The sequence below is a fragment of the Hyperolius riggenbachi genome, chromosome 9, assembly GCF_040937935.1.
Source record: "Hyperolius riggenbachi isolate aHypRig1 chromosome 9, aHypRig1.pri, whole genome shotgun sequence".
Classification (NCBI taxonomy): Eukaryota; Metazoa; Chordata; class Amphibia; order Anura; family Hyperoliidae; genus Hyperolius; species Hyperolius riggenbachi.
This window is the reverse complement of record NC_090654.1, coordinates 48,624,675-48,649,593: the sequence shown is the minus strand read 5'-3', so window position 1 is coordinate 48,649,593 and position 24,919 is coordinate 48,624,675. Positions and strand designations below refer to the sequence as shown.

General features: G+C 48.0%; 1 protein-coding gene across 3 annotated transcripts in view; it reads right to left on the bottom strand.

The window, feature by feature from the left end:
• Positions 1-8,444: 8,444 nt before the first annotated feature.
• The window catches only part of LOC137532307 (solute carrier family 26 member 6-like), a 55,951-nt gene continuing 39,476 nt past the window's right edge, over positions 8,445-24,919 (bottom strand). Inside the window, exons 14-18 of one of the 3 annotated variants that reach the window (XM_068252697.1) lie at positions 24,457-24,549; positions 20,095-20,211; positions 17,943-18,134; positions 14,244-14,298; positions 8,445-10,227 (exon numbers count right to left, since the gene is read on the bottom strand). In XM_068252697.1, coding sequence (XP_068108798.1) covers positions 10,076-10,227; positions 14,244-14,298; positions 17,943-18,134; positions 20,095-20,211; positions 24,457-24,549 — 609 coding nt within the window. In that variant the 3' untranslated portion in view covers positions 8,445-10,075. The remainder of the gene's footprint in view (positions 10,228-14,243; positions 14,299-17,942; positions 18,135-20,094; positions 20,212-24,456; positions 24,550-24,919) is intronic. The other 2 variants (XM_068252698.1, XM_068252699.1) reach the window with 2 other exon arrangements.

Sequence of the window (24,919 nt, the reverse complement as noted above, 5' to 3'; positions counted from 1 at the left end):
CACTTGTGTTGCATATACAGCCCTGTCAGTTAGTCGCAGCTGCTGGTGGGACCTTGACCCCTTGGTAATTCCTACTGTGGCACTGCCAGGCCCAGCACATTCAGTGTCTACCTGTGTGTGTGACAGCTGCACATTTGTAATACCAATCACTGCATACCCACCTGTTCAGTGCACCTACCTACCTACGTGAGCGCACGCAGTGTCACTGCACCTGTTGACGGTACCTGTGTGTGTGACAGCTGCACATTGTATTGATACCAGTCACTGCATACCTGTTCACTGCACCTGTGTGACTGCACATTGTATTAATCAAGTCGGTGCATACCTTTCACTTCATCCCCCCCAATATGGGCAAAACAGGCAGAGGCAGGTCACCCAGCAGGTCTGTTCGAGGTCATGCTGTCGTGATTTCGTGCGGCCCTGGACCAAAGTACAGTGTTCAGAAGGCACATGCCATCAGCCCCCAAGATTGTCAGGACGTAGTTGACTTTTTAAAACAGAACACCTCATCTTCCTCAGCTTCCGCACGGAAGCGTGACACATATTCCTCCTCCTGCTCTGATTCTGGCACCCCACTTAACACTCAGGCGGCCGCCGCCACCAAAGTGCCATCACCCCAGGGCTCAGCGGTGTGGAAATGTTTTTGTGTGTCTGCCTCAGATGAGAGCAATGCCATCTGTACTCTCTGCCACCAAAAATTGAGCCGTGGAAAGACCAAGACCTGCGTAAGGACAACTTCCTTATGAAGGCACATGATGACAAAGCACAAACTGTAATGGGATGACCACCTGAGGAAAAGCAGCACACAAAAGCAAAGCCACACACCGCAGTGAAAGATACCATCACGCAATTATTTCTCAAAAAAGGTGATACCCAAACTGTACCGTGATGTTGTTGTGGACAGACCAAATTCGATCAGCTGGACAGTCACTGTTCTGTCATTGAGCTACCTCAGCCCAGCGACCATATGGGCTGGAAAGCCGCCATCGCCTGCACTCTGGCCACAGTGCGCACCAGTCCAGCACGGCCATCACTACACAAACAGCTGTTTGCGGTGCGTTACACAGTGAGTTTGGTCTGTCAGTGTGAACTAGTATACACTAATCACAATACCTGATTGATGTACACACATGCAAGATGTTTTAAAGCACTTTAGGCCTCCAATTTAGCATGCAATGTGATTTCTGCCCTTAAATTGCTGCTGTGCGTCAAATCCAGGTTTTTCCCCGGGACTTTTGGCGTGTATCCCACTCATCCATGCAAAAACTCAAATGTTAGACCCCTTGAAACATCTTTTCCATGGCTTTTGTGGCCTTCATAAATGTTTCTAGTTTTCAAAGTTCGCCTCCCCATTGAAGTCTATTGCGGTTCGCGAAAGTTTGCGCGAACCGAACTTTTTGCGGAGGTTCGCGTTCGAGGTTCGTAACCGAAAATCGGAGGTTCGAGCCATCTCTAATGCAGGGCAGGGATAGTCGACTGCTGCATTTGATTAGTCCGTTTTCATAAAATTTGCATCAGCTCTGAATTATTTGCATCTCAATGACCATCCCTGGTCCATGGTATTATTATAATTTAGTATTTATATAGCGCCAACATCTTCCACAGTGCTGTACAGAGTATCTTGTCTTGTCACTTATTTGTCCCTCAGACAGGCTCACAATCCAGTCACAAGTCTATGGGCTTGATTCACAAAAGGGTGCTAACATAGCACCCACAAAATCAGTGGCGTAGCTAAGAAGGCCTGGGCCCCAGTGCAAGTTTAGCATTGGGACCCCCCCAAGCATGCTATAGATAGCGATTGATACAACACACCCAAACCAATCAAGGACAACCAGTGTCAGAGGTGCAAGAAGGGTGTGGGAAACTGTGTGTAAATGATCACTACTATTTATATCAACTATAGAAGTGATTACTACCAGCACAGGACCAATAAAGGGCTAATACTGTGTTTGAGGGGTGGGCCCCTTGGGGCAACTCTGGCCCAAGGGCCCCGATGCATTAGCTACCTCTGCACCCCCTATTGCTACACCCCTGCCTAAAAGCTTTGCACATGCTAACTTGGGGGCTAAGTAGTTAGCACAAGCAAACTACTTAGCACCGTAGTTAGCACATGCAAACTTAGCACCGTAGTTAGTACATGCAAACTACGACGCTAAGTAGTTAGCACATGCAAACTACTTAGCACCATGCTTACTAGGGTGCTAAGCAGCTTGCACATGCTAACTAGTTTGCATGTGCTAACTATGGTGCTAAGTAGTTTGCATGTGCTAACTACTTAGCACCCTAGTTAGCACGTGCAAAGCATGTTAGCACATGGAAAGTTCCCTTTCACTGGCGTGCTAACACTTAGCACCCTTTAGTGAATCGAGGCCTATATTTTTATCATGTAGTGTACCGTATTTTTCTGACCATAAGACGCTCCGGACCATAAGACGCACCTAGGTTTAGAGGACAAAAATCAAGAAAAAAAATATATACTTAACCTGGGTGTGTCCATGGTCCAGGGACCTCTTGTGGACCTTTCCCACCACCTAAGCTTTCTTTATCTAAGCCACGCTAACCCCTGCAGCTACATTAACTACACTATTATAACCTATGCTGACAACACTAATTACCCTACACCTGCTGCTCACCCACCACCTCCACTAACCTATGCTATCTCTAAGATAGTAAGTAAAATCAGTGCATAAGTCCAAGACTGCGCTTCCAAACAAAACAAGACACATAGCATAGCTGAAAAGCAGGCCAAGGAAAGCATTGCACAATCCTCTACTGCAGCCATTACCTGTCCAGGCAGGGGTCTTGTCCATATGGCATGATCCGAAGTACTCTGCTGCCTCTGGACTTCAAGAACGGCTATTTCCTGGGAATCCCAGAGACCAGCGGATAACCCCCTGTCCTGGAGCATTGCAAGATGCTGATGTCCGCAGGCTCCCGGAAATATCACTGCAGCCGCAAGAGATTGAGTGCTGCTTGTTCCCCCGCACACTCCACGTGTTGCTCCCGGTCCTCTCCTGCCCGGGGGAATTCCTCCATTGGCCCCCTGGAGCAGTGCAAGATGCTGATGTCCGCAGGCTCCCGGAAATATCGCTGCAGCGGCAAGAGATCGAGTGCTGCTTGTTCCCCCGCACACTCCACGTGTCGCTCGTGGTCCTCTCCTGCCCGGTGATTTCCTCCATTGTCCCCCGGCAAACATCGCTCCCGCTGCAAGAGATCGAGCGCTGCCTCTCCACTGCACATTCCGGGCGCTGCTATAAGCCATCTCCTGCTCTCTCATAGCCGCAAATTCCCCCGGGCTGCAACATGAATCCTCCACCGGCTTCCTTCTTCCTGGTCACCGTGCCCTCTCACCGTGTGGCCTGATGGCATGCGTGCGTGCTTCAGGTCACACAGTGAGAGGGCTTTTGCAGTGGGAGCGATGTTTGCCGGGGGCCAATGGAGGAAATCACCGGGCAGGAGAGGACCGGGAGCGACACGTGGAGTGTGCAGGGGAACAAGCAGCACTCAATCTCTTGCCGCTGCAGCGATATTTCCGGGAGCCTGCGGACATCAGCATCTTGCACTGCTCCAGGAGAGGGGGTTATCTGCTGGTCTCTGGGATTCCCAGGTCGGGAAATAGCGCCTCTCTACATGTAATGGTACCTTCTGCACTTTATCGGGGGGAGGAAAAGTGGGTCATTGGGGCATACATTCGGACCATAAGACGCACTGACTTCCCCCCCCCCACACTTTTGGGGGAGAAAAAGTGCGTCTTATGGACCGAAAAATACGGTATGTATCATGTAGTCTAAGGCCAATTTAGGGGGAAGCCAATTAACTTATCTGAATGTTTTTGGGATGCCGTCTCTGGGTCCCGATAGCAGCCTCTAAGGATTGCAATGACATGGGTGCGTCCCGTGCATGCTCAGAAGACGCTGTCCTGTCAGGGGTCGGAGATCCTTAGAAGCTGCCAGCCGGACCGCAGAGAAGACCAGAGCTGCGGTGAGGGACACAAATGACTTCTAGGGGCTGGAAGAAGCCGCATGTAAGAAAAACTAGATTTAAAGAGAAACCGTAACCAAGAATTGAACGTAATCCCAGTTAGTAGCTGATACCCCCTTTCCCATGAGAAATCTTTACCTTTTCTCAAACAAATCATCAGGGGCTCAGTATGGCTAATATTGTGGTGAAACCCCTCCCACAGTGTGATGTCAGGTTCATGGTTCTGACATCATACTGTGGGAGCCTTATTGCGTTTTGGGAAATAACAGCGGTTTACCGCTGTTTCCAACTGCCAAAAAAGCAAGCAGCAGCTCCTTCCACTAACATCACCTGCCAGCAGTAAAAATGTCACCATGTGGTAAATGTCAGAATGTAAATCAGGGAGAGGAAAGATTTTACAATGAGTAAACACTGACTAAATAATTTATACATAATTATTGTAAAAATTAAGCACTTTTTTATTACATTATTTTCACTAGAGTTCCTCTTTAATTGCGACGCATATTTCCATTCTGCTTGTCTGTCTGCTGTACGAAGATTTTGAAATCTTTCTCTGGAGGTCATTGAACTCTCTGTAATTATCACAATATTGCTCAATATATTACTGTAAACAGCAATGAAACGGAAATTGTCACAATAGATGTTTTATTATTTCCTTATGTAACAAGACGGCAGGACATGTGGTCATGTCCTTTGATTGGTCATAAATAAGTGTGACCTTCTTCTGTGTTGCCTGCTCTGCTTTTGTTAAAACATACAGAGAGGAGACTCGACTAAATTTATAATGACCATTGAGCAATGGCGTAGCAATAGTGGCTGAAGAGGTTGCGACCGCACCGGGGCCCTTAGGCCAGAGGGGCCTTCCCTCAGCCACAGTATTAGCTCTGTATTGGTTCTGTGCTGGTAATAATCACTTCTATAGATGCTTTAAATACTAGTAATCCTTAAACTGTTCCCCATACACTTCTTGCACCTCAGACAATCTGGTTGTCTTTTGCAGGTTTTTGTGCTCCATATCAATTATGTATAGGAGTGCATGGGGGCCCCAATGTAAAACTTGCTCTGGGGCCCAGAACTGCTTAGCTATGCCACTGCCATTGAGTTACCAGTAAAAATGAAATTATTCCCAATTCAGTAAATGCAAATTAGGTGTCCATACATCTGACGACGTTGGTGGCCGATCGACTAAAAAGACAGATGTCTCTCTGAATGAATCTGATCGTAGAGAGATCTGTTGGCTGCCATAAACCGCAGACCGATTCCCGACCGATTTCGGCATGAAATCTTCCGGGAATTAGCCTCGTGACGCCACCTTGGCAACACCCCCCCCCCCCCCCCCCGCAACCCTCCCTAGTGTAAATGTGCCCCTGCATTAATACATTACCTCTCTGTCGCCCCCCCAGACATCTTTTCCGGGTTTGCGCCCCACGTGGTTACCGGCTCAACCAACCACATAATTGCGAGGAGAACGCCAGCGCATACCACTAAGGCTGCATCTGAAATGACCACCAGCTCAGTGTGCAGCACCTATATAGACTCTCTGCACACTTCGCATTCAATTCTGATGCAAATCATATGCAAATCTGCTACTACTTATCATGCAAACAGGAAACTCAGGAGGAGGGGCTGGGAGCAGCTAACCTGACAGTTACATAGTTACAAAGTTAAGGAAAGGTGGGGGGGGGGGAAGGCTGCGCATCCCTAAACACATGCTGCAATTGAATGGTTAATCGCACAGGCATACACCGCCTCTGCCAGACTGAAAAATGCATGCCCTGCATCCAAGACAAGTGCTAACATTTATTAAACTAGGAGGTACTTTAGCTTCCAATATGGTTTGCATGCAAAGTATATTATACTAGACACTTGCGCCACGGTGAGGCAGACCTCCGGGCAAGTGACCTAACCTAAATTTAAAACCTCGGGAGCAGCTAAGCAAGAAAATGTGTAACTTACATTTGGTAGAACAGCGAGGAGAACGCCAGCGCATACCACTAAGGCTGCATCTGAAATGACCACCAGCTCAGTGTGCAGCACCTATATAGACACTCTGCACACTTCGCATTCAATTCAGATGCAAATCTGCTACTACTTATCATGCAAACAGGAAACTCAGGAGGAGGGGCTGGGAGCAGCTAACCTGACAGTTACGACAGTTACATAGTTACAGAGTCAAGGAACGGTGGGCGGGGGGGGGAAGGGTGCGCATCCCTAAACACATGTTGCAATTGAATGGTTAATCGCACAGGCATACACCGCCTCTGCCAGACTGAAAAATGCATGCCCTGCATCCAAGACAAGTGCTAACATTTATTAAACTAGGAGGTACTTTAGCTTCCAATATGGTTTGCATGCAAAGTATATTATACTAGACACTTGCGCCACGGTGAGGCAGACCTCCGGGCAAGTGACCTAACCTAAATTTAAAACCTCGGGAGCAGCTAAGCAAGAAAATGTGTAACTTACATTTGGTAGAACAGCGAGGAGAACGCCAGCGCATACCACTAAGGCTGCATCTGAAATGACCACCAGCTCAGTGTGCAGCACCTATATAGACTCTCTGCACACTTCGCATTCAATTCAGATGCAAATCATATGCAAATCTGCTACTACTTATCATGCAAACAGGAAACTCAGGAGGAGGGGCTGGGAGCAGCTAACCTGACAGTTACATAGTTACAAAGTTAAGGAAAGGTGGGCGGGGGGGACGGCTGCGCATCCCTAAACACATGTTGCAATTGAATGGTTAATCGCACAGGCATACACCGCCTCTGCCAGACTGAAAAATGCATGCCCTGCATCCAAGACAAGTGCTGACATTTATTAAACTAGGAGTATAATAAACTTTGCATGCAAACCATATTGGAAGCTAAAGAACCCCCTAGTTTAATAAATGTTATGTTAGCACTTGTCTTGGATGCAGGGCATGCATTTTTTCAGTCTGGCAGAGGCGGTGTATGCCTGTGCGATTAACCATTCAATTGCAACATGTGTTTAGGGATGCACAGCCTTCCCCCCCTCACCTTTCCTTAACTTTGTAACTATGTAACTGTCAGGTTAGCTGCTCCCAGCTCCTCCTCCTGAGTTTCCTGTTTGCATGATAAGTAGTAGCAGATTTGCATATGATTTGCATCTGAATTGAATGCGAAGTGTGCAGAGAGTCTATATAGGTGCTGCACACTGAGCTGGTGGTCATTTCAGATGCAGCCTTAGTGGTATGCGCTGGCGTTCTCCTCGCTGTTCTACCAAATGTAAGTTACACATTTTCTTGCTTAGCTGCTCCAGAGGTTTTAAATTTAGGTTAGGTCACTTCTCCGGAGGTCTGCCTCACTGTGGCGCAAGTGTCTAGTATAATATACTTTGCATGCAAACCATATTGGAAGCTAAAGTACCTCCTAGTTTAATAAATGTTAGCACTTGTCTTGGATGCAGGGCATGCATTTTTCAGTCTGGCAGAGGCGGTGTATGCCTGTGCGATTAACCATTCAATTGCAACATGTGTTTAGGGATGCGCAGCCTTTCCCCCCCCCCCCCCCCTTCCCCTTTCCTCAACCACATAATTGGGCCGTCAACCACGTGGTTGTCAAGAGGTAATGTAATAATAAAGGAGCACGGGGGATACATTTATACTAGGGGGGCGGTGTTTGCGATTATTGCACGCCTGTACCGACGCGCACTGATCGAGCCTGTTGGCTTACATCTTGCAGCATGTCCGATTGATATTGGTCAAAATGTCGATTGGGCATGCTTTTGTCAGCACCGATTTTCATCAGATTCGATAATTATCAAATCAGATGGTCAATCGCAACCAAATCTGTAGATTTATAGGCACCTTAATGTGTGTATGTGGAGTTTATACAGAGTAAGGCCAATACAACTGTCCCATCTCATCATGGTGTTGGGCTGCTAGGGTCATTTGAGACCCCTTACCCGAAATGATACAAAATAAAAACAAAAACACACACACAAAAACATCCAACACCAACTACAAACCAAAATAAAAACTTTATTAGAGTTAACTTAAAGGGACACTTAAGTCAAAAAAAAAAAATGAGTTTTACTCACCTGGGGCTTCCAATAGCCCCCTGCAGCTGTCCGGTGCCCTCGCCGTCTCCCTCCGATCCTCCTGGCCCCGCCAGCAGCCACTTCCTGTTTCGGTGACAGGAGCTGACAGGCTGGGGACGCGAGTGATTCTTCGCGTTCCTGGCCACAATAGCGCCATCTATGCTGCTATAGCATATATCATATACCATATAGCAGCATAGAGGGTGCTAATGTGTCTGGGAAGGCGAAGAATCATTCGCGTCTCCAGCCTGTCAGCTCCTGTCACCGAAACAGGAAGTGGCTGCCGGCAAGGCCAGGAGGATCGGAGGGAGACTGCGAGGGCACCGGACAGCTGCAGGGGGCTATTGGAAGCCATAGGTGAGTAAAACTCATTTTTTTTGTTTGACTTAAGTGTCCCTTTAAACGATTAGCATAATCAGACTATATTAAAATTATTAAACAATTAACTTAAAGTCTATCTTTAAACACATCCAAATATACTATCTAATACTTTCATAATTACAAATTTCAAGTGAGGTACGGTCCGTTGTTAGTTGTAGAGTGGATGTGCCGACATTAAAACCAACATATGCTTGTAGTGGGCAAAGTATTTGTAATGCTCCTTTTTGCGTCATTTTATTATAAAGAAATTCAAATTTTTTTTTATAGTTAAATAATGGATTGTCTTGTATCAATGTTCTGTGCAGGTCTGCGGAGGAAGGGGGGGGGGGGGGGAGGGGGGATTCAGTTTGGAATTTCTGGGGTACCAAATAGGTCAGACGCGGCAGTGGGCACCTGAATACGCTTTAAAGATGTTCTCAAAGCAATATGGAATGGTTTTGACTGATTTCAGTTGTCTGTGTATGGGCCTTAAGAAATGGGATGGGCCAGAGCCCTCAAGCAGCACTGAGAGTATATCAGGGGTAGTTACAGAGTAGGAGGAGCAGAGGCTTTCAGCAGCACAGAGTATATCAGGAGAGCACTCCAGCAGCACAGAGTATATCAGGAAAGGAGAATTAAATAGTGGGAGGAGCAGAGTCCTCCAGCAGCACAGAGTGTATCAGGAGAATATGATTAGATAGTGAGAGGAGCAGAGTCCTCCAGCAGTACAGAGCATATCAGGAGAGAACAGTTAGATAATGGGAGGAGCTGAGTCCTCCAGCAGTACAGAGCATATCAGGAGAGAAGAGTGAGGGCTCGTTTCCACTATCGCGAATCCGCATGCGTCCAACGCATGCGGATTCGCACATGTAATGCAAGTGGATGGGCCTGTTTCCACTGTAGCGTTGTTGAGGTGCATTTTTTTCAGTAGTGAAAAAACGCACAAAAGAGCCGCAGAATTCGCCTGTGAGTGGAATGCATGCGAATCGCCGTTAATGTATTTTATAGGGAAATCGCCTGCGGCTTTGGTATGCGAATTTTCATGCGAATTCGCATGGAAAGCAATGTAAATGCACACCGCCACTGCCATGGTTAAATTCGCATACAGCGTCATTCATGTGAATTTTCATGCGAATTCGCATGAAAATTCGCATACACCCGCATGTGGAATTTGCATCCGCATGCAAATTTTTTACCGCGGCAATTCGCACCGCAATAGTGGAAACGAGCCCTTAGATAATGGGAGGAGCAGAGTCCTCCAGCACCACAGAGTATATTGTGGAGGAGATGCAGTGTTAGGCCTCGTTCACATCATACGCGCTTCTGTGCGCATTTGGAAGCACATATGCTAAAACGCAGGAACGGCAGAAGGGCATAGACAGCCCTTCTAACGTTCACATCTACTGCGCTGCGCAGCAGTACGATGCGCTAGGAAGCGCTTGCGTACTGCTGCCTGCATTTTGCCCGCAAGCGCAGAGCTGATCTCATCACTGTCAATGGATGGGATCAGCAGCGCAGCGGCGCAGATGGCATGCGATCGCATGCGTTGCGTTCTGATCGCACGGCCATCTGCGCTGAAGAGATGTGAACGAGGACTTATCCATAGAATGTGAGAATTATTAACATGATGGAGTAGTCCTAGTCATTCTGCTGTGTAAAAGAGTCTACATTAAATTGCTGTTATCTCTTGAAGTGAACTGGACTCGCTGCTCTGCCCAGTGGAGATATAGGAAACTGCATCGTGAATTGAAGCAAAGATGGAGGCTGGGGTGACGTGTTCATTGAAGAAGTTACTGTTCTCCAGTTGTCGTAGCACGGGCGCTGAAATAGAAAAAATGATTTAGAGCCTTCCGGGAGTGCAGCGTTTTACAGGATAAAAGAAGGAGGTGGTTAGGGAGGGGAGGAGACTCCTCCAGTAGCACAGAGCAGAGGCGTTGCTAGACCCAAAGATCAGTGGCACATGCCCCTCATCTATTCTGGGGTGTCCCAGATGTCTCCCAGGCAGAGTAGTGGCACCACAGCACCAGGGCCGGATTACCGACCAGGCAACAAAAGCAGTCGCTTGGGGCCCCATTCAGAGTCAAAGGGGCCCCATCAGCACATAAACCAGCCCTCACCATCCTGTCAGCGGTGGCTGGATTGTATAATGGTTAAAGGGACTCTGAGCAGTGCAGGAACTATGGAAAGATGCATATCATTTTAAAGCTCTATTTCTCCCCTTTCCAATGATATATAAACGGCCGCCCTATGCCTTTTATTTTTCGCTATTTTCGCGATCGAAATCGTGGCCACAGGATGACTTTTCTCCAAAGTCGTCAACTCGATTCAGCACAATGCAATGAAATATAAGGAACCCAGGGGGATATAATTCCAAACATCATGCTGGTAGGTGTGAGGATGTAATTAATTAGTTGTGGGTATGCTTAAAGGCATACCCACAGGCGCTGCTCGGAGTCCCTTTAAGGGCTCTGCTTCTGACACAGGAGACCAGGGTTCGAATCTCGGCTCTGCCTGTTCAGTAAGCCAGCACCTATTCAGTAGGAGACCTTAGGTAAGTCTCTCTAACACTGCTACGGCCTATACGGCGCGGCCTAGTGGCTGCAGCTCTGGCGCTTTAAGTCCACCAGGAGAAAATTGCGATGTAAATGTTATTTGTCTTGTCTTACCAAATGATGCCGTGCGCTGCTGATTGTCTTCAGAGCCAGGCTCTCCTCCTAGGTCCCCCGCCTGCTACTGTGCGCTCTGCCGCTGCCCACTCCGCCCCCCCTTCCCACTGAGAACCACAGCTGCAGCAAGAATGATAGCAGCAGATGGCAAACTCTCACTTACCTATCCATGATCCAAGTGATAGAGATCCCGTCATCTGAAACCCATCTGTCTCTTCTACAGTGCAGCCACTCGCTCTGAACTTCCTGATTCTCAGATCAGACAGGAAGTAGGAAGTAGTAATAGTAGTAGTAACAGAGCGGCAGCACTCTAGAGGAGACAGATGGGCTCCGGATGATGGGACCTCTATTGCTTGTATCGCAATAGGTGAATGTGAGTCATCTGGTGCTGTCATTCTCCCCCGCTGCGGCTGCCTTCTCTGCTGGACTATCATATTCACTGGGATGGAGGCTGCATGGTGGCTGTCTAGTTTGGGAGGAAATCGGTTGTTCGGTGGTGGGGGTGGTTATGTAATTCTGTCTGGGGAACGGCTTCCGGTTTTGTGGTGTCCAGAGCTTTCTGCTATTGCCAGGCTGGAGATGCAGAGGGAAAGTGCTGCTGCTGTGATATCTGGCGCCCTCTTCACAGGGGTGCCCCAGCCCCTGAGTGCAAATGTCCCAGCCATTCATCTCTGCATGTTGCTGTGCAGCTGCATCTTCTGATTCTATTACGACATGATGGGGGGGCCCAAATCAGTTACTTTGCTTAGGGCCCCATTTAGCCTTAATCCGGCTCTGCACAGCACCCAGCATGGCACCACACAGTACCCAGCATGGCACTACACAGCACCTAATATGGTACGGCAGCACCCAGCATGGCATTACAGTACCCAGCATGTCCCATAGAGGCACCATAGCACCCACAGCATGACACCATAGCACCCATAATGGCACCACAGCACACAACAATGTATACTAGGTGCTATGGTGACTCAATGTGGACACATTGGGTGCTGTGATGCCATGATGGATGCTGTGGTGCATTTATGGGTGCATGCAGGAAGCTGTGGTTGTTCATGCTGGGAGTTGTGATGCCTCAATAGGGGGTCTGTGGAAGCATGGGAGGGGGTCCACTAGAAGGTCAGGGAACGCTATGGGGGAACGATCAGACAACCTGGCAGCAGGCCAGCTCACCCAGCAGAAAGCCAGACCAGCCAGCACAGAAGCCAGGTAACTCTGCCTAGTTATGTTTAAGTGACACTGCCTATTTATGTGATATGCTGCATTTTCTGTATTAATGGAGAGGGGGGGCTTTATCCAACATTTTACTGGGCAGGCCTACTAAAACCGCTGTTAAGTTCATGTAAATTTGACTCCACACATGGCCACACCCACAATCTGGTGCATGGTCACACCCATTTTTTGTCTGGCGTGCCCAAAGGTGGCCCTGAACTCTTAGGATTCTAGCAATTCCCCTGGCACAGAGTATTAACCCCCCTGGCGGTATAAAAAATTCCGCCAGGAGGCAGCGCAGCAGTTTTTTTTTCTTTTTTTTTTCCTTATATCATGTAGCGAGCCCGGGGCTCGCTACACGATAGCCGCTGCTCAGCGGCATCCCCCCCCCCACCCCCCGCTTCGATCGCCTTTGGCGATCTCCGATCAGGAAATCCCGTTCAAGGAACGGGATTTCCTGGAGGGCTTCCCGACATCGGGACGTCATTGGGAGTCCCGAACCACCCCTCAGCGCTGCCTGGCACTGATTGGCCAGGCAGCGCATGGGGTCTGGGGGGGGGGTGCGCGGCGCGACGGATAGCGGCAATCGAGCGCGGGGCGGCGGCGATCGGTGTGCTGACGCAGCTAGCAAAGTGCTAGCTGCGTGCAGCAAAAAAAAATTCAACAAATCAAGGCCGGAGAAAACCTCCTGCGCGGCTTACCCCGAACTACGTTCGGGGTTACCGCCATGGAGGTTAAAGGACAGGAGAAAGAGCAGGGGCGTAGAAATAGGGGTTGCAGAGGTTGCGACCACATAGGGGCCCTCCCTCAACTACAGTATTAGCTCTCTATTGGTCCTGTGCTGGTAATAATCACTTCTATAGATACTTTGAATAGTGGTAATCATTAACAAATTGCTCCACGTCCCCTTCTTGCACCTCTGACACTGTAGTGGCCATTGGCAGGTTTTGGTGCACAGTATCAATTGTTATGTTTCGAGTGCTTGGGGGGCCCCAATGTAAAACTTGCATTAAGGCCCACAGCTCCTTAGCTACGCCACTGAGAAAGAGGTGGTTAGCGAGGGAAGCAGACTCCCCCAGGAGCACCATGCCCTCGGGAAACATCGCTGGGCTGGCCAGTACAGACACTGACAACGCTATGGGGGGAGGGGGGGCGTAGGGATGATGGAGTGGTGCGTGACTTCACACGGTTGGCAGGGGAGCACCCGTCGCATAGCTCCCAACTGTCCCTCTTTTGGAGGGACAGTCCCTCTTTCAGGACTTTGTCCCTCTTTCTATGTAAATATATGTATTTCTCTACTAAAAATAAGGGGTTTGACTCTAAACTTTATTCACATCCCTTAAACAGACATATTTCTAATTTTAAAATATTAATATGAAGGAAAATGAACCAAGATAGAAAGGACCAGCGTGGCTTAAATTATAAAACATATTTTTCTTATGAAATCTTTATGATATGCGTGACTAGGGGCGTGATCAGGGGTGTGGCTTAAGCGTCCCTCTTTCTCATCTCAAAAAGTTGGGAGGTATGCCTGTCGGGTGAGCCTATCCACCGGGTGAGTCTGAGCATATTGTTCAGGTTGGGGGCTTTACACACATTTGATTACAACTTGACTTAAGTCGAGCCTTTAGGAGCATGTGTTGTACTGTAGCACAAGGAGCAGGAAATGTTTGCTCACTCATGGGCCAGTGTTCTTTTAAGTCATGTCTATTATTAGGCTCTGCCCACAATCTGTTCAGCCACACCTACTTTTTGGTACAAACACTGCACATACACCCCATAATTGGTGCCTAGGATTTTTGAGCACCCTAGCAATGGCCCAGGATTATAGATGGAGCAGATCCCTCTAGCAATATAGAATACTCTCCTTTGCCTATATACGTATGTTATGAAATTCTCATTAGTGTTAATAATAACAGAACTCTTTGCCAGTGTAGAGTGCACTCAAAACCAACTTACACGGACAGTTTGCAATGTAGACATCAACTTCAATCTCCCGAAATTCTTCAAAAACCTGAAAAACAGAAAAACAAATGCAAATGAGGTCTTTTAATTATTTTGCTGTAGCAGAAATACAGCACACACTTATTCAGTAATACCTCCATGTATGTACATATAATCATTTTAGCCAAATAGAACAAGGTAGGGGGTGAACGAAACACTGTCTAATTCTCTATCAGATCTCCAAAGGCAAAACCAATTATTTCAGAAATTTTATTAAGAACTCAGACTACACGTTTCGTGGTGTCTGCTACTTCTTCGGGAGTCGGGACTATGCCAAATCTAATATGTGATACCTAAAAAGCCAAATGGAACATTATGCAGAAGTTAATTGTTTAAATGGAAGGCAGAAAATGTGTATTGTCTTTAAAACATCTAGATAAGGATATTGTATGTTTGTTGGTGATAAATGGTTTTGGAGGCCCTGTCCCCCGTTAAGGAATAATTCTTCGAGTTTCACAAAGATGGCCACTTATTTCGTTATTTTTTTGCCTATTCTATGCAGATATTGGCATTGATGAAAATTGACCCCTGGACCCCAGTGCTGCACAGTAAAGGTGGCCATACATCAGGCAACTTGGCAGCCGATCGACCATCCGATTAGATTATTAGTCGAAATGGATGAAAAATTGTTGCTGCCTGCAATTTTCATTTACGCAACATCTCCAAGACTAGGCCTTACCTGACCCCAGACACTACCAGGCTTCTTGTCCATGCCCTCATCATCTCCCGCCTAGACTACTGCAGCACTCTCCTGTTAGGCCTTCCTCAAAACCGCATCGCTCCCCTACAATTCATCATGAATGCAGCGGCCAGACTAATCTACTAATCTGTCTCCACGACTCCTCTTTGCAAATCCCTTCACTGGCTTCCAATTAGATTCAGAATCAGCTTCAAGATACTATGTTTGGCAAACAAATCTATACACAAGTCCTGCCCGTCCTACATCTCTAACCTGGTCAGCAGATGGCTGCCCACTTCGCTCTTCCAACAACCTCTTCCTAATCACTCCACGCATCTCGCACTCCCATGCTCAACTACAGGACTTCACTACAGCTGCCCCCATCCTGTGAAACTTTCTCCCACTGCCCATCAGGCTTGTCCCCTTCAACACCTTCAAAAAAAAGCACTCAAAACTCACTTCTTCAAGGAGGCCTACATCAACTCAACACTGCCCTAACTCTCTCTGCCAAGAACTTCTTGATGCACCCCCTCCTTTCGTGTCACCACCCCTCCCTCTAGTTTGTAAGCCTTTGGCAGGGCCCTCTCCCCTTGTGTATCGTACTTGATTGTGCACTCTAATCAGAATATGTGAACCTGTATTATTAGCACTACCACTCCGGTGTATGATCTGGCATTGTATTACTACCTGTATGATGTTGTGTATTTTATTGCTTATTACCTGTATTGTTGTATCTATTGTCTACTACCTGTATTGCGCTGTCACCCCCGGTATCATTGTCTGTAATCCTATTTATTGTACAGCGCTGTGTAATATGTTGGCGCTAAATAAATCCAATAAATAATAATAAAATAATAATGTCCGATGGATGATGTGAGTATTTCAAGCCGAAATTGGTCACATGTATCGATCAGACGTGCTGCAAGATGTAGGGACGACTTGCTCGATTGTGTGTGTGGCGGTAACGATGTGCGATATTGGGATGAACGATGAACACGACGGAACCCCCGCCACTGTCTCCCCTAGTGTAAAATGTTCCCCCTGTTGCCCTGAGCATGGATACTTTACCTGTCGGTGTCTGCCGATGTCTCCAGGCTCTTCCTCACACACATGTGCCCCACGTAGTTGCTGACATAACGTGGGCGCATGTATGACGACACATGCGGCCGCATATACGCCGTCAACCACGTGGGGCGCGTGTGTGAGGAAGAGCGTGGAGACAGAGGCGGACACCGACAGATAAAGTATTTATGCTCAGGGCACCGGAGGGGGGGGGGGGGACTTTTTACACTAAGGGGACAGCACTGGGGGCGGCAAGGCAACATCACAAGGCCGATTCCCGACCGATTTCATGCTGAAATTGATCAGGAATTGGCCTGCGGTTTATGGCACCCACCAGAGCTCTCTCCAATCAGATACCTGAGTTAAATCATAGCCATCAATAAGTTTCAGCCCTCTCCAGGACACGATTGCCAATCACAAGAAGTGTATGCTCAATCCAAGACAGCAACTTGCCATTTAAATTGGTCTGTCAGCCAATAAAAAGATGCAAATCATGGCGTCCCCACGTTGAGCAAATTGGGGCACCTGTCCCCCCCTCCCAGCCTCCCCCACAGCAGGCAGCCCAGCATCAGACTTCCGATCAGCCGGCGACCAGCCAGTGCAGGCGCTATGACCTCACAGACACCACACTGATATGGGGAAGTGACATCACTTCCGCATATTCAGCACGGTGTCCACGGAGTATCGTGCCTTTCACTCTTACTGGTCGCCGGCTGATTCTGAGGACTGACGCTGGGCTGCTGCTGTCACTACAGTGAGTGGGGAGGCCCTGTCACTACCTACACTGTGGGCTCCTGTCACCACTTAAACTAGGGGGCACATGTTACTACCTAAACTGGGGGTTGCTGTCACTGCATAAACCCGGGGGTCCTGTCACTACATAAACTGGGGGGTCCTGTCACTACATAAACTGGGGGTTTCTGTCACTACATACACTCAGGGGCACCTATCACTACCTAAACTGGGGACACCTCTCACTACATACACTGGCAGGCACCTGTCACTACCTAAACTGGGGGGCACCTGTCACTACCTAAACTGGGGGGCACCTGTCACTACCTAAACTGGGGGTCCCTGTCACTAAACTGGGGGTCCCTGTCACTAAACTGGGGGTCCCTGTCACTAAACTGGGGGTCCTTGTCACTACATAAACTGGGGGTCCCTGTCACTACATAAACTGGGGGTCCCTGTCACTACATAAACTGGGGGTCCCTGTCACTACATAAACTGGGGGTCCCTGTCACTACATACTCGGGGGCACCTGTCACTACATACTCGGGGGCACCTGTCACTACATACTCGGGGGCACCTGTCACTACCTATACTGGCGGTCCCTTTCACTACATACACTGGGGGTCACCTGTCACTACCTAAATTGGGGGGCACATGTTACTATATAGACTGGGGGTCCCTGTCAATACATAAACTGGGGGTCCCTGTCACTACCTAAACTGGGGGGAACCTGTCACTACCTAAACTGGGGGGAACCTGTGTCGAAGGCACTCTCAATCTAATTCCTGCGCACAACTTTCTCCCCTGTATTTCAGCGTGACTCATTGCTCTCCCCCCCACCCCCTTTTTGCCCCCCCCGCCCTTGGAAAATATTCTGCAGACGCCCATGATGCAAATACTTACACCTGTGTCTGCAGTACTAAATCCAGCAAAAGCTGAAAAATCCAGCCATAGACAGGAGAGAGAGCTCAGCTGTACACAATCGGAGACCATGTGACCAGCAGGGGGCGCCACCTGCAGGTAACGCTCTTAAAAGCCCCTCCCTACCACTGACCTGTAGAATAGGAGCTGGCGAGCTGCAAAAGTAAGATTAGAAAAAGTAAAATAAAAAAAAAACGCTGGTGCCCATTAGAGACAGGGGCCTCACTTGTAGACTGTCACCCCAGCCTGATCACACTCACGATTTTTAACATTTTTGTTCCGACCGTATCGATGAAGCTGACAGATGAGAAGTCCAAGATTAAAGTCCTGAATTCGAGTCTCTCCAGGCCCAGGGAGCGGAGGCTGGGCGGCGTGTGCGGGACGGACTCACTGATGGTCCTAAGACTTCCGATGACCCCTTCGGCATTGGTCAGAAAATCCAAAGCGGTTCCCTTGACAGGAAAATATGGAAGGAAAAGATCACATTTCATGTAAGCACATTTAACTGGCAACGGCACAAGCTCTGTTCTATCTGAAGATCAGGATAGTGTTTATTCATGAAATCATGCATAGCCACTAAGCACAGCTAATGAACACCTTGACCTAGTTTGGAAAGTACTTGAAAGTCTGTTTTGGCACCAACTTATGATAAAGTATAGCTGCCTCAAACTGGCTTGTGGTAATTCCCATAACAGTAGGCACATCCTAACCAGAGCAATGCTACCAGGCTTCACAGTAGATCTGCAGACATTTACTGAAACCCACAAAACTTAGACCTCTGCTGTAAATTTCAAAGTGAAAAAGAGCCAAAGTGACAATTACTATTACAATTTCTAATGACTGTTCACTTTTTGTTATATATACACAATGCAGCAACAGCTGATTACTTCATAAAAGTGAACCTAAAGCCCCCTCAAAAAGAAGAAAATACAGTTTAACTTACCTGGGGCTTCTAGCAGCACCCTACAGCCATCCTGTGCCCACGCTAACAGTCCACGATGCTCCAGTCCCCCGCAGAGCCCCTCTTTCAGCCGGGGGACTTGGAGAGTTGACAGCCACTGTGAATGTGTGGTGCAGGCCGTGCGCGTTCTTGAGTTGGTTTCCTTTATGTAGCAAGGAAGCGCAGTGGTAGCTCTGGAATGCAACATATTGTAGCTGGCACTGCACTAATTCTCTCTACACCTCTCCTCTCTGAGACAGGCTGGCTCAGTGGTATAGGTAGAAGCAGAGTAGCCCTTTGAGATAGGCTGGCTCAGTGGCACAAGCAGGAGCAGAGTACTTCTCTGAGATAGGCTGGCTGATTGACAAAGGTAGAAGTAGAGTACCTCTCTGTGACAGGCTGGCTCAGTGGCACAGATAGAAGTAGAGTACCTCTCTGTGATATGCTGGCTCAGTGGCACAGGTAGAAGCAGAGTACCTCTCTGTGACAGGCTGGCTCAGTGGCGCAGGTAGAAGCAGAGTACCTCTCTGTGACAGGCTGGCTCAGTGGCACAGGTAGAAGCAGAGTACCTCTATGTGACAGGCTGGCTCAGTGGCACAGGCAGAAGCAGAGTACCTCTCTGTGACAGGCTGGCTCAGTGGCACAGGCAGAAGCAGAGTACAGCTCTGTGATAGGTTGGCTCAGTGGCACAGGTAGAAGCAGAGTACCTCTCTGTGATAGGCTGGCTCAGTGTCACAGGTTGAAGCAGAGTACCTCTCTGTGACAGGCTGGCTCAGTGGCACATGTAGAAGCAGAGTACCTCTCTGTGACAGGCTGGCTCAGTGGCACGGGTAGAAGCAGAGTACCTCTCTGAGAAAGGCTAGCTCAGTGGCACAAGCAGGAGCGAGTACCTCTCTGTGTTAGGCTAGCTCAGTGACACAGGTAGCACAGGTAGAAGCAGAGTACCTCTCTGTGATAGGCTGGCTCAGTGGCACAGGTAGAAGCAGAGTACCTCTCTGAGAAAGGCTAGCTCAATGGCACAAGCAGGAGCGAGTACCTATCTGTGTTAGGCTAGCTCAGTGACACAGGTAGCACAGGTAGAAGCAGAGTACCTCTCTGTGATAGGCTGGCTCAGTTGCACAGTTGGAGGAAGGGTACCTCTCTGTGATAGGCTGGCTCAGTGGCACAGGCAAAAGCAGAGTACCTCTCTGTGATAGGAGGATGGCTTAGTGGCACAGGTGGAAGCAAAATACTTCTCAGGCCACACTATGAGGCACCTGCCGTGGCAGTTTTTCATAAAGGGGGTATAGTAAACCTAGACTTTCTGGCAAGTGTTCAGTTTTTAGACATGTATTCCCGCTACTCCACTATAACTTCTGCTGCCTGTGCGAATAGGGTGGGTTTTAGTTTTAAACCGGACGTCCCATTTTAAGCTGTTTTATTAGGTCACATATGCAGTGGTCTTTCGTGATGAGAAAAGCCCGGTTCCTCACCTTTTGTGCTTTGGCGAGTATCATTTTAGCCAGGTTCATGACCTTCTGCACGTCTTTCTTCCTCCTCTGAGCGGCTTTCTTCTTTTTCTCAATAAGTTTGTCCACGTGGGCTCCCATCTGCAGACATGGTTTTGAAATTTGGGTTAAAAGGGTTTTGTAATGTGTATGTGTCGCTTGTGCACCACATAGGACGCCATTTTTTGCACAAGTAAAAATAATTTTTTATTTTAAATATTGTGGAATTGGATTTGAACTTGTTAGGTTTTTTTTATTGCTGTCTCTGGCCTTGTAAGGCAGGGAACACACCTGCAGGGGCATTCTTTCCCAGGATTCCCGGGTTTCGGCCGTAGCGGCTTGGCATTTGCAATCGCGATTCCTGAACATGACTTTTTGCATTAGTTCCACAATATTTCACATAGGGCAAAAAGCAATGTAGTTGCAAACACGCATTTCATGGGTAATCAGAGAGCTGTGTGGTTTAATATCACAGGAAAAAATAAGAAAAAGTTAACGACGTGCATTTCCCAAGCAGAGCTATTGACTTCCATGGTCAGTGCAGCCATGCATGTTTTGCCGTCCATTCTACTAAGTGTGTTTCCTGCCTTAATAATTTCCCTGAACTGCACAAAGGAACTCCATGGATTTCCATAATATAAGGAACCCTATGGACAGCAAATGAGACAAGACAAAACACAGAACCAGAGAGAGATCTGGGGCACCATTAAAGGAGTCATCAGGCCTGCGAGAGCGGCGCTGTCAATCACCGCCACGTGGGCTGGAGCGGATCCCGCAGGCACAGTAGTTCTGCAGTCTGCTCCGGCCCACTTGGCGGTGATTGACAGCCCAGGAGGTCACCCTGACGCCATCGCCGGGGACCGGGACGGAGCTGCAGCAAACGGCTGCGGGGAGAGCTGAGGCGAGGGACGTGCTGGGAGCTTGGGGTTGGAGGAAGCCCCCGGTAAGTAGCACTTATTTTCTTTAATACTGGCTGATGACTCCTTTTTGGGCACTCCAGCTTGAAAATGGGTGTGACCACGCATCAGAATGTGGGTGTGGTCATGGGAGGAGTAGGCCTGCCCAGCAAAATGTTGGATGAAGCCCCCTTCTCCATGAATTAAAAGAAAATGCAGCATATTATATAAATAGGCAGTGTAACCTAAACATCACTAGGCAGAGTTATCTGGCTTCTATGCAGGCAGTATTGGCTTTCTCCTGGAGGGCTGGCCTGCCACTGATCTTCTAGTGGACCCCCTCCCATGCTCCCAAGGGCCTCCCATTCAGACACCACAGCTCCCAGCATGCCCCTATAGAATGTTATGATCGCTTCTGCAGCGTTTACTGCTGACTGCAGTGGTATTGCAAACCAAGCAGTTCTAATGTCATTACATGCATTTGCTTGCATAGTTTGGTTTGCACTTAAACTAGTTGCTGATTCCATCTGCAGTCGCTCTGAAGTTAATGACAGTTTAATATGCTTTTGTGTAAACAAACATTGTCTGCTGCAGTGGAGGGGCGGTCCCTTTCCTGCAGGCTGCATATCATTGTCTGCCTTTTCCTGCTATCAGCCTGTGATTAATTACCATTCACTTGTGTGGGAATCTGCAGGTCTGCTCCCATTGGATGACCTCAGTATAAAGAACTGCTTCCTGCAATGCCTCATGGGCTATCATAGTTTCAGACTCTATCTGTTACTCTGCTCGTGCCCCACCTCGTTCCTGGTCCGTGTGGACTGCGCTGACTCCTGCGAAGGGGTCAGCGAGTCCTCCTAGTTCTGCTCTTGTTCTAGAAGTTGCTACTTGCTTGTCTTGTGTCATATATTGGTTCATCGCCAATATATACGCATACTTGCGCATTTTGTTATTTTCCTTGTATTCGTGTTACGTTAATATATCAGTGTCGCTGATATATACGTACACGAACTGTTTATTTCCTGTGTTCAGTTAGTCAGTTTTCCAGCACGTTTTGGTAGTTTGCGCGTATCGTGAACACCCGTGCTGAGCTAGTTATCCTGTTCCTGGTCCTGTTTGTGGATTGCGTTCATCTCTGCGAAGAGATAACAAATCCTTCTGAATCCTGTTCCTGGTCCTGTTTGTGGATTGCGTTCATCTCTGCGAAGAGATAGCGAATCCTTCTGAGTCCTGTTCCCTGTATTACTTCAGTCTTAGTCAGAGTTCCTGCTTATGTCATATATCGGTTCATTGCCAATATATACATATGTTAGTCAGACGTTACGAATAGTTTCATTGATAGCTGTAATTGTAATACGCTAGGAAAACATACTTATTGTATATTTATCTGTGTTACGTTCATCTATCTCGATCCTGCTATTTCCTGTCTCTCCTGTCCTGTCTTTGTGAGGCACGCCATCGCCGCAACGCATTGGCTGCCTCATTCCAGTCTGTCTGGTTTTGGACGCTTGCTGTCGCTAAGTAATCGCTAGCTAGCAAGCGTTCATTCTGTCTACCTGTCCTGATCTCCTCAGTCCTGGTTTATGCGCTCAGCGCTACTTTGCGCTGAGACGTTATTACGAAAGTGTTTGTGGCTGTTCAGATCTGCACCGGCTCTGTGCACCACAATCTCCTATTGGAGTCAGTCCTCTCCTCCACTAAACTGGGGATATCCTGATCCCTTGTGCTGGTGTGTGTACCTCCTTCACGTCAGCTTATGTGTTGTATGCTGACTGTGGAGATTACACCCCCAAGCTTAACATAGAAGAACCACAGCTCCCAGCATGCCCCTATAGAAGAACCACAGCTCCCTGCATGCCCCCATAAAGGCATCACAGCACCCAGCATGGCACCTCAGCACCCAGCATGCCCATTGAGGCACCACAGCTGACTCTGCCCGGGGACATCTGGGGCACTCCAGAATAGATCCGGGGCACGTGCTGCTGTTCTTTGGGGCTAGGAACACCCCTGCACAGAACATTTATATTGTGCTTTTCTCCTGATGGACTCAAAAGCGTTTGAACTGCAGTCACTAGGGCACGCTCGGTAGGCAGTAGCAGTGTTAGGGAGTCTTGCCCAAGGACTCCTTTACTGTATAGGTGCTGGCTTACTGACTAGGAAGAGACAAGATAAGAACCCTGGTCTCCTCTGTCAGAGACAGAACTGTTAGCCATTACACTCATGGTCGGATTTCAGGTAAGGCCTCATAGGCCATGGCCTAGGGCACAAGGAAAGCAAGGGGCAGGCTGTGGGCAGCAGGGTGGTAGTAACAGTGAGCCTGCCAAACATTCACCCTGCTACACAGTTTGCACGTAGCAGAGGGTGGCTACTAACAACCGGATCTGGCACTGAAGAGATGAAGGGGCAGGGAAAGCACATTTACAGTGATCTCTGAGCTGCCTGTCACTCACCGAATGTGCGCTCGCCTAGTCCTCAGAGGAGCTTATAATGTTATTCTTGCAATCACTTCACTAAGGGCTAGTCCACACTAGATCCGGAAACGTATCCGTGGCTGCGTTTTTCAGCCCTGATGAAAAATGGAGTCCCGGATACTAATGTTAAAAATAGCAGCCGTCCTCACCCAAGAAAAAAACGGATCCGTCTGCGTTTGCGGGGACCCGCTTTCAAAACCTGAACGGAAGGTCCAGATCTGCTGCATTTTCACGGACCACGGATACACGGATGGGTAGTGAAAAGCAATGAGAAAACGCATCTCCAGTTCCACAGGCAAAATAGCAACAAAAACTGATGAGAAAACGGATAGCCTGACATTTATTATTGGCCCAAAAAATCCTCCCACTCCTTCCTAATGATAGAGACGTTTTCTGTCCGTGAAAAACTAAACGGAAACTGATGCAAAACTGATGCACTTTGATCAGTTTGCAGTCCGGTGGTACTTCCCCTAATCTTCCCCTGATCCCGGACTGCAGTGTCCGTCCTGAAACCGTGCCTAGTGTGGACCTAGCCTAACTGTCCTTAGAGGAGGCAACAATCTGATCCCTACTGTGCTGGGAAAGGAAGTGGGGTTAGGATGCTGTCTTTTTTTTTTAACTCTAGGTTGGGAGCTATGTATACGCTATGGCGATGCAGTGCGGTGAGTCAGAAGTAGCAAAATTGATGCAAGGCCGTCACAAACTACAGTGCGTTGCCACAAGATTTGTGTCTACCAAATGGATTATGCAGCAATGCAAGTCTAGATTTAGCAACGCGGCACTGGAACGCGGTTGCGGCCTTCAGGCGCAGAGCAACAAAACTTCAGTGACGTACTTCCCGTCTGAGAGGCAGCACTTCACTGAGCAGGGTCATGGTTCAGGTCATGTGACTCTCATCCTAGCTAAAGCAGTCAGCAGATTTTACCCACACAGTGGGTGGGAGTGTGTTGTCAAGTTTAGTTAAAGTTGGGGACATCCTTTACCTTCATCTTCAGTGCTTTAGCGAAAAGCTCTGCGTTGGCAAAATAAATTGGCGAGCTCGACCGAAAGATCTTCACACCAGGAATCTCTTTGGCCTGGAAGAAGAAAACAGCTTCAGATATCTGTAAATGTGGCCACACATACGATACAATAAAAATTGATTTTCCATTTTTTTTTTAAGAAAAACAATAGTATAAGAAATAAAAAAAATAATTTCAATTTTTTAAAATCAATTTTTATGTTCGTTTGTTTGTTTGTTTTTTTAAATCCGATTGGATGTATTGGAAAATAAAAAATAAAGAATATATATATATTATAGAACTAAGTGTTTTATGTTTTATTTGATCTCTTTTTGAAATGGTCAGAAAACATGATCATAAGCCTATGCAAGGCCTGTAGGCATGTAAACTAATCTCTGCCCCTTAACGCAGACCACACACCCCAAGTCACACCCCTTTTCATATT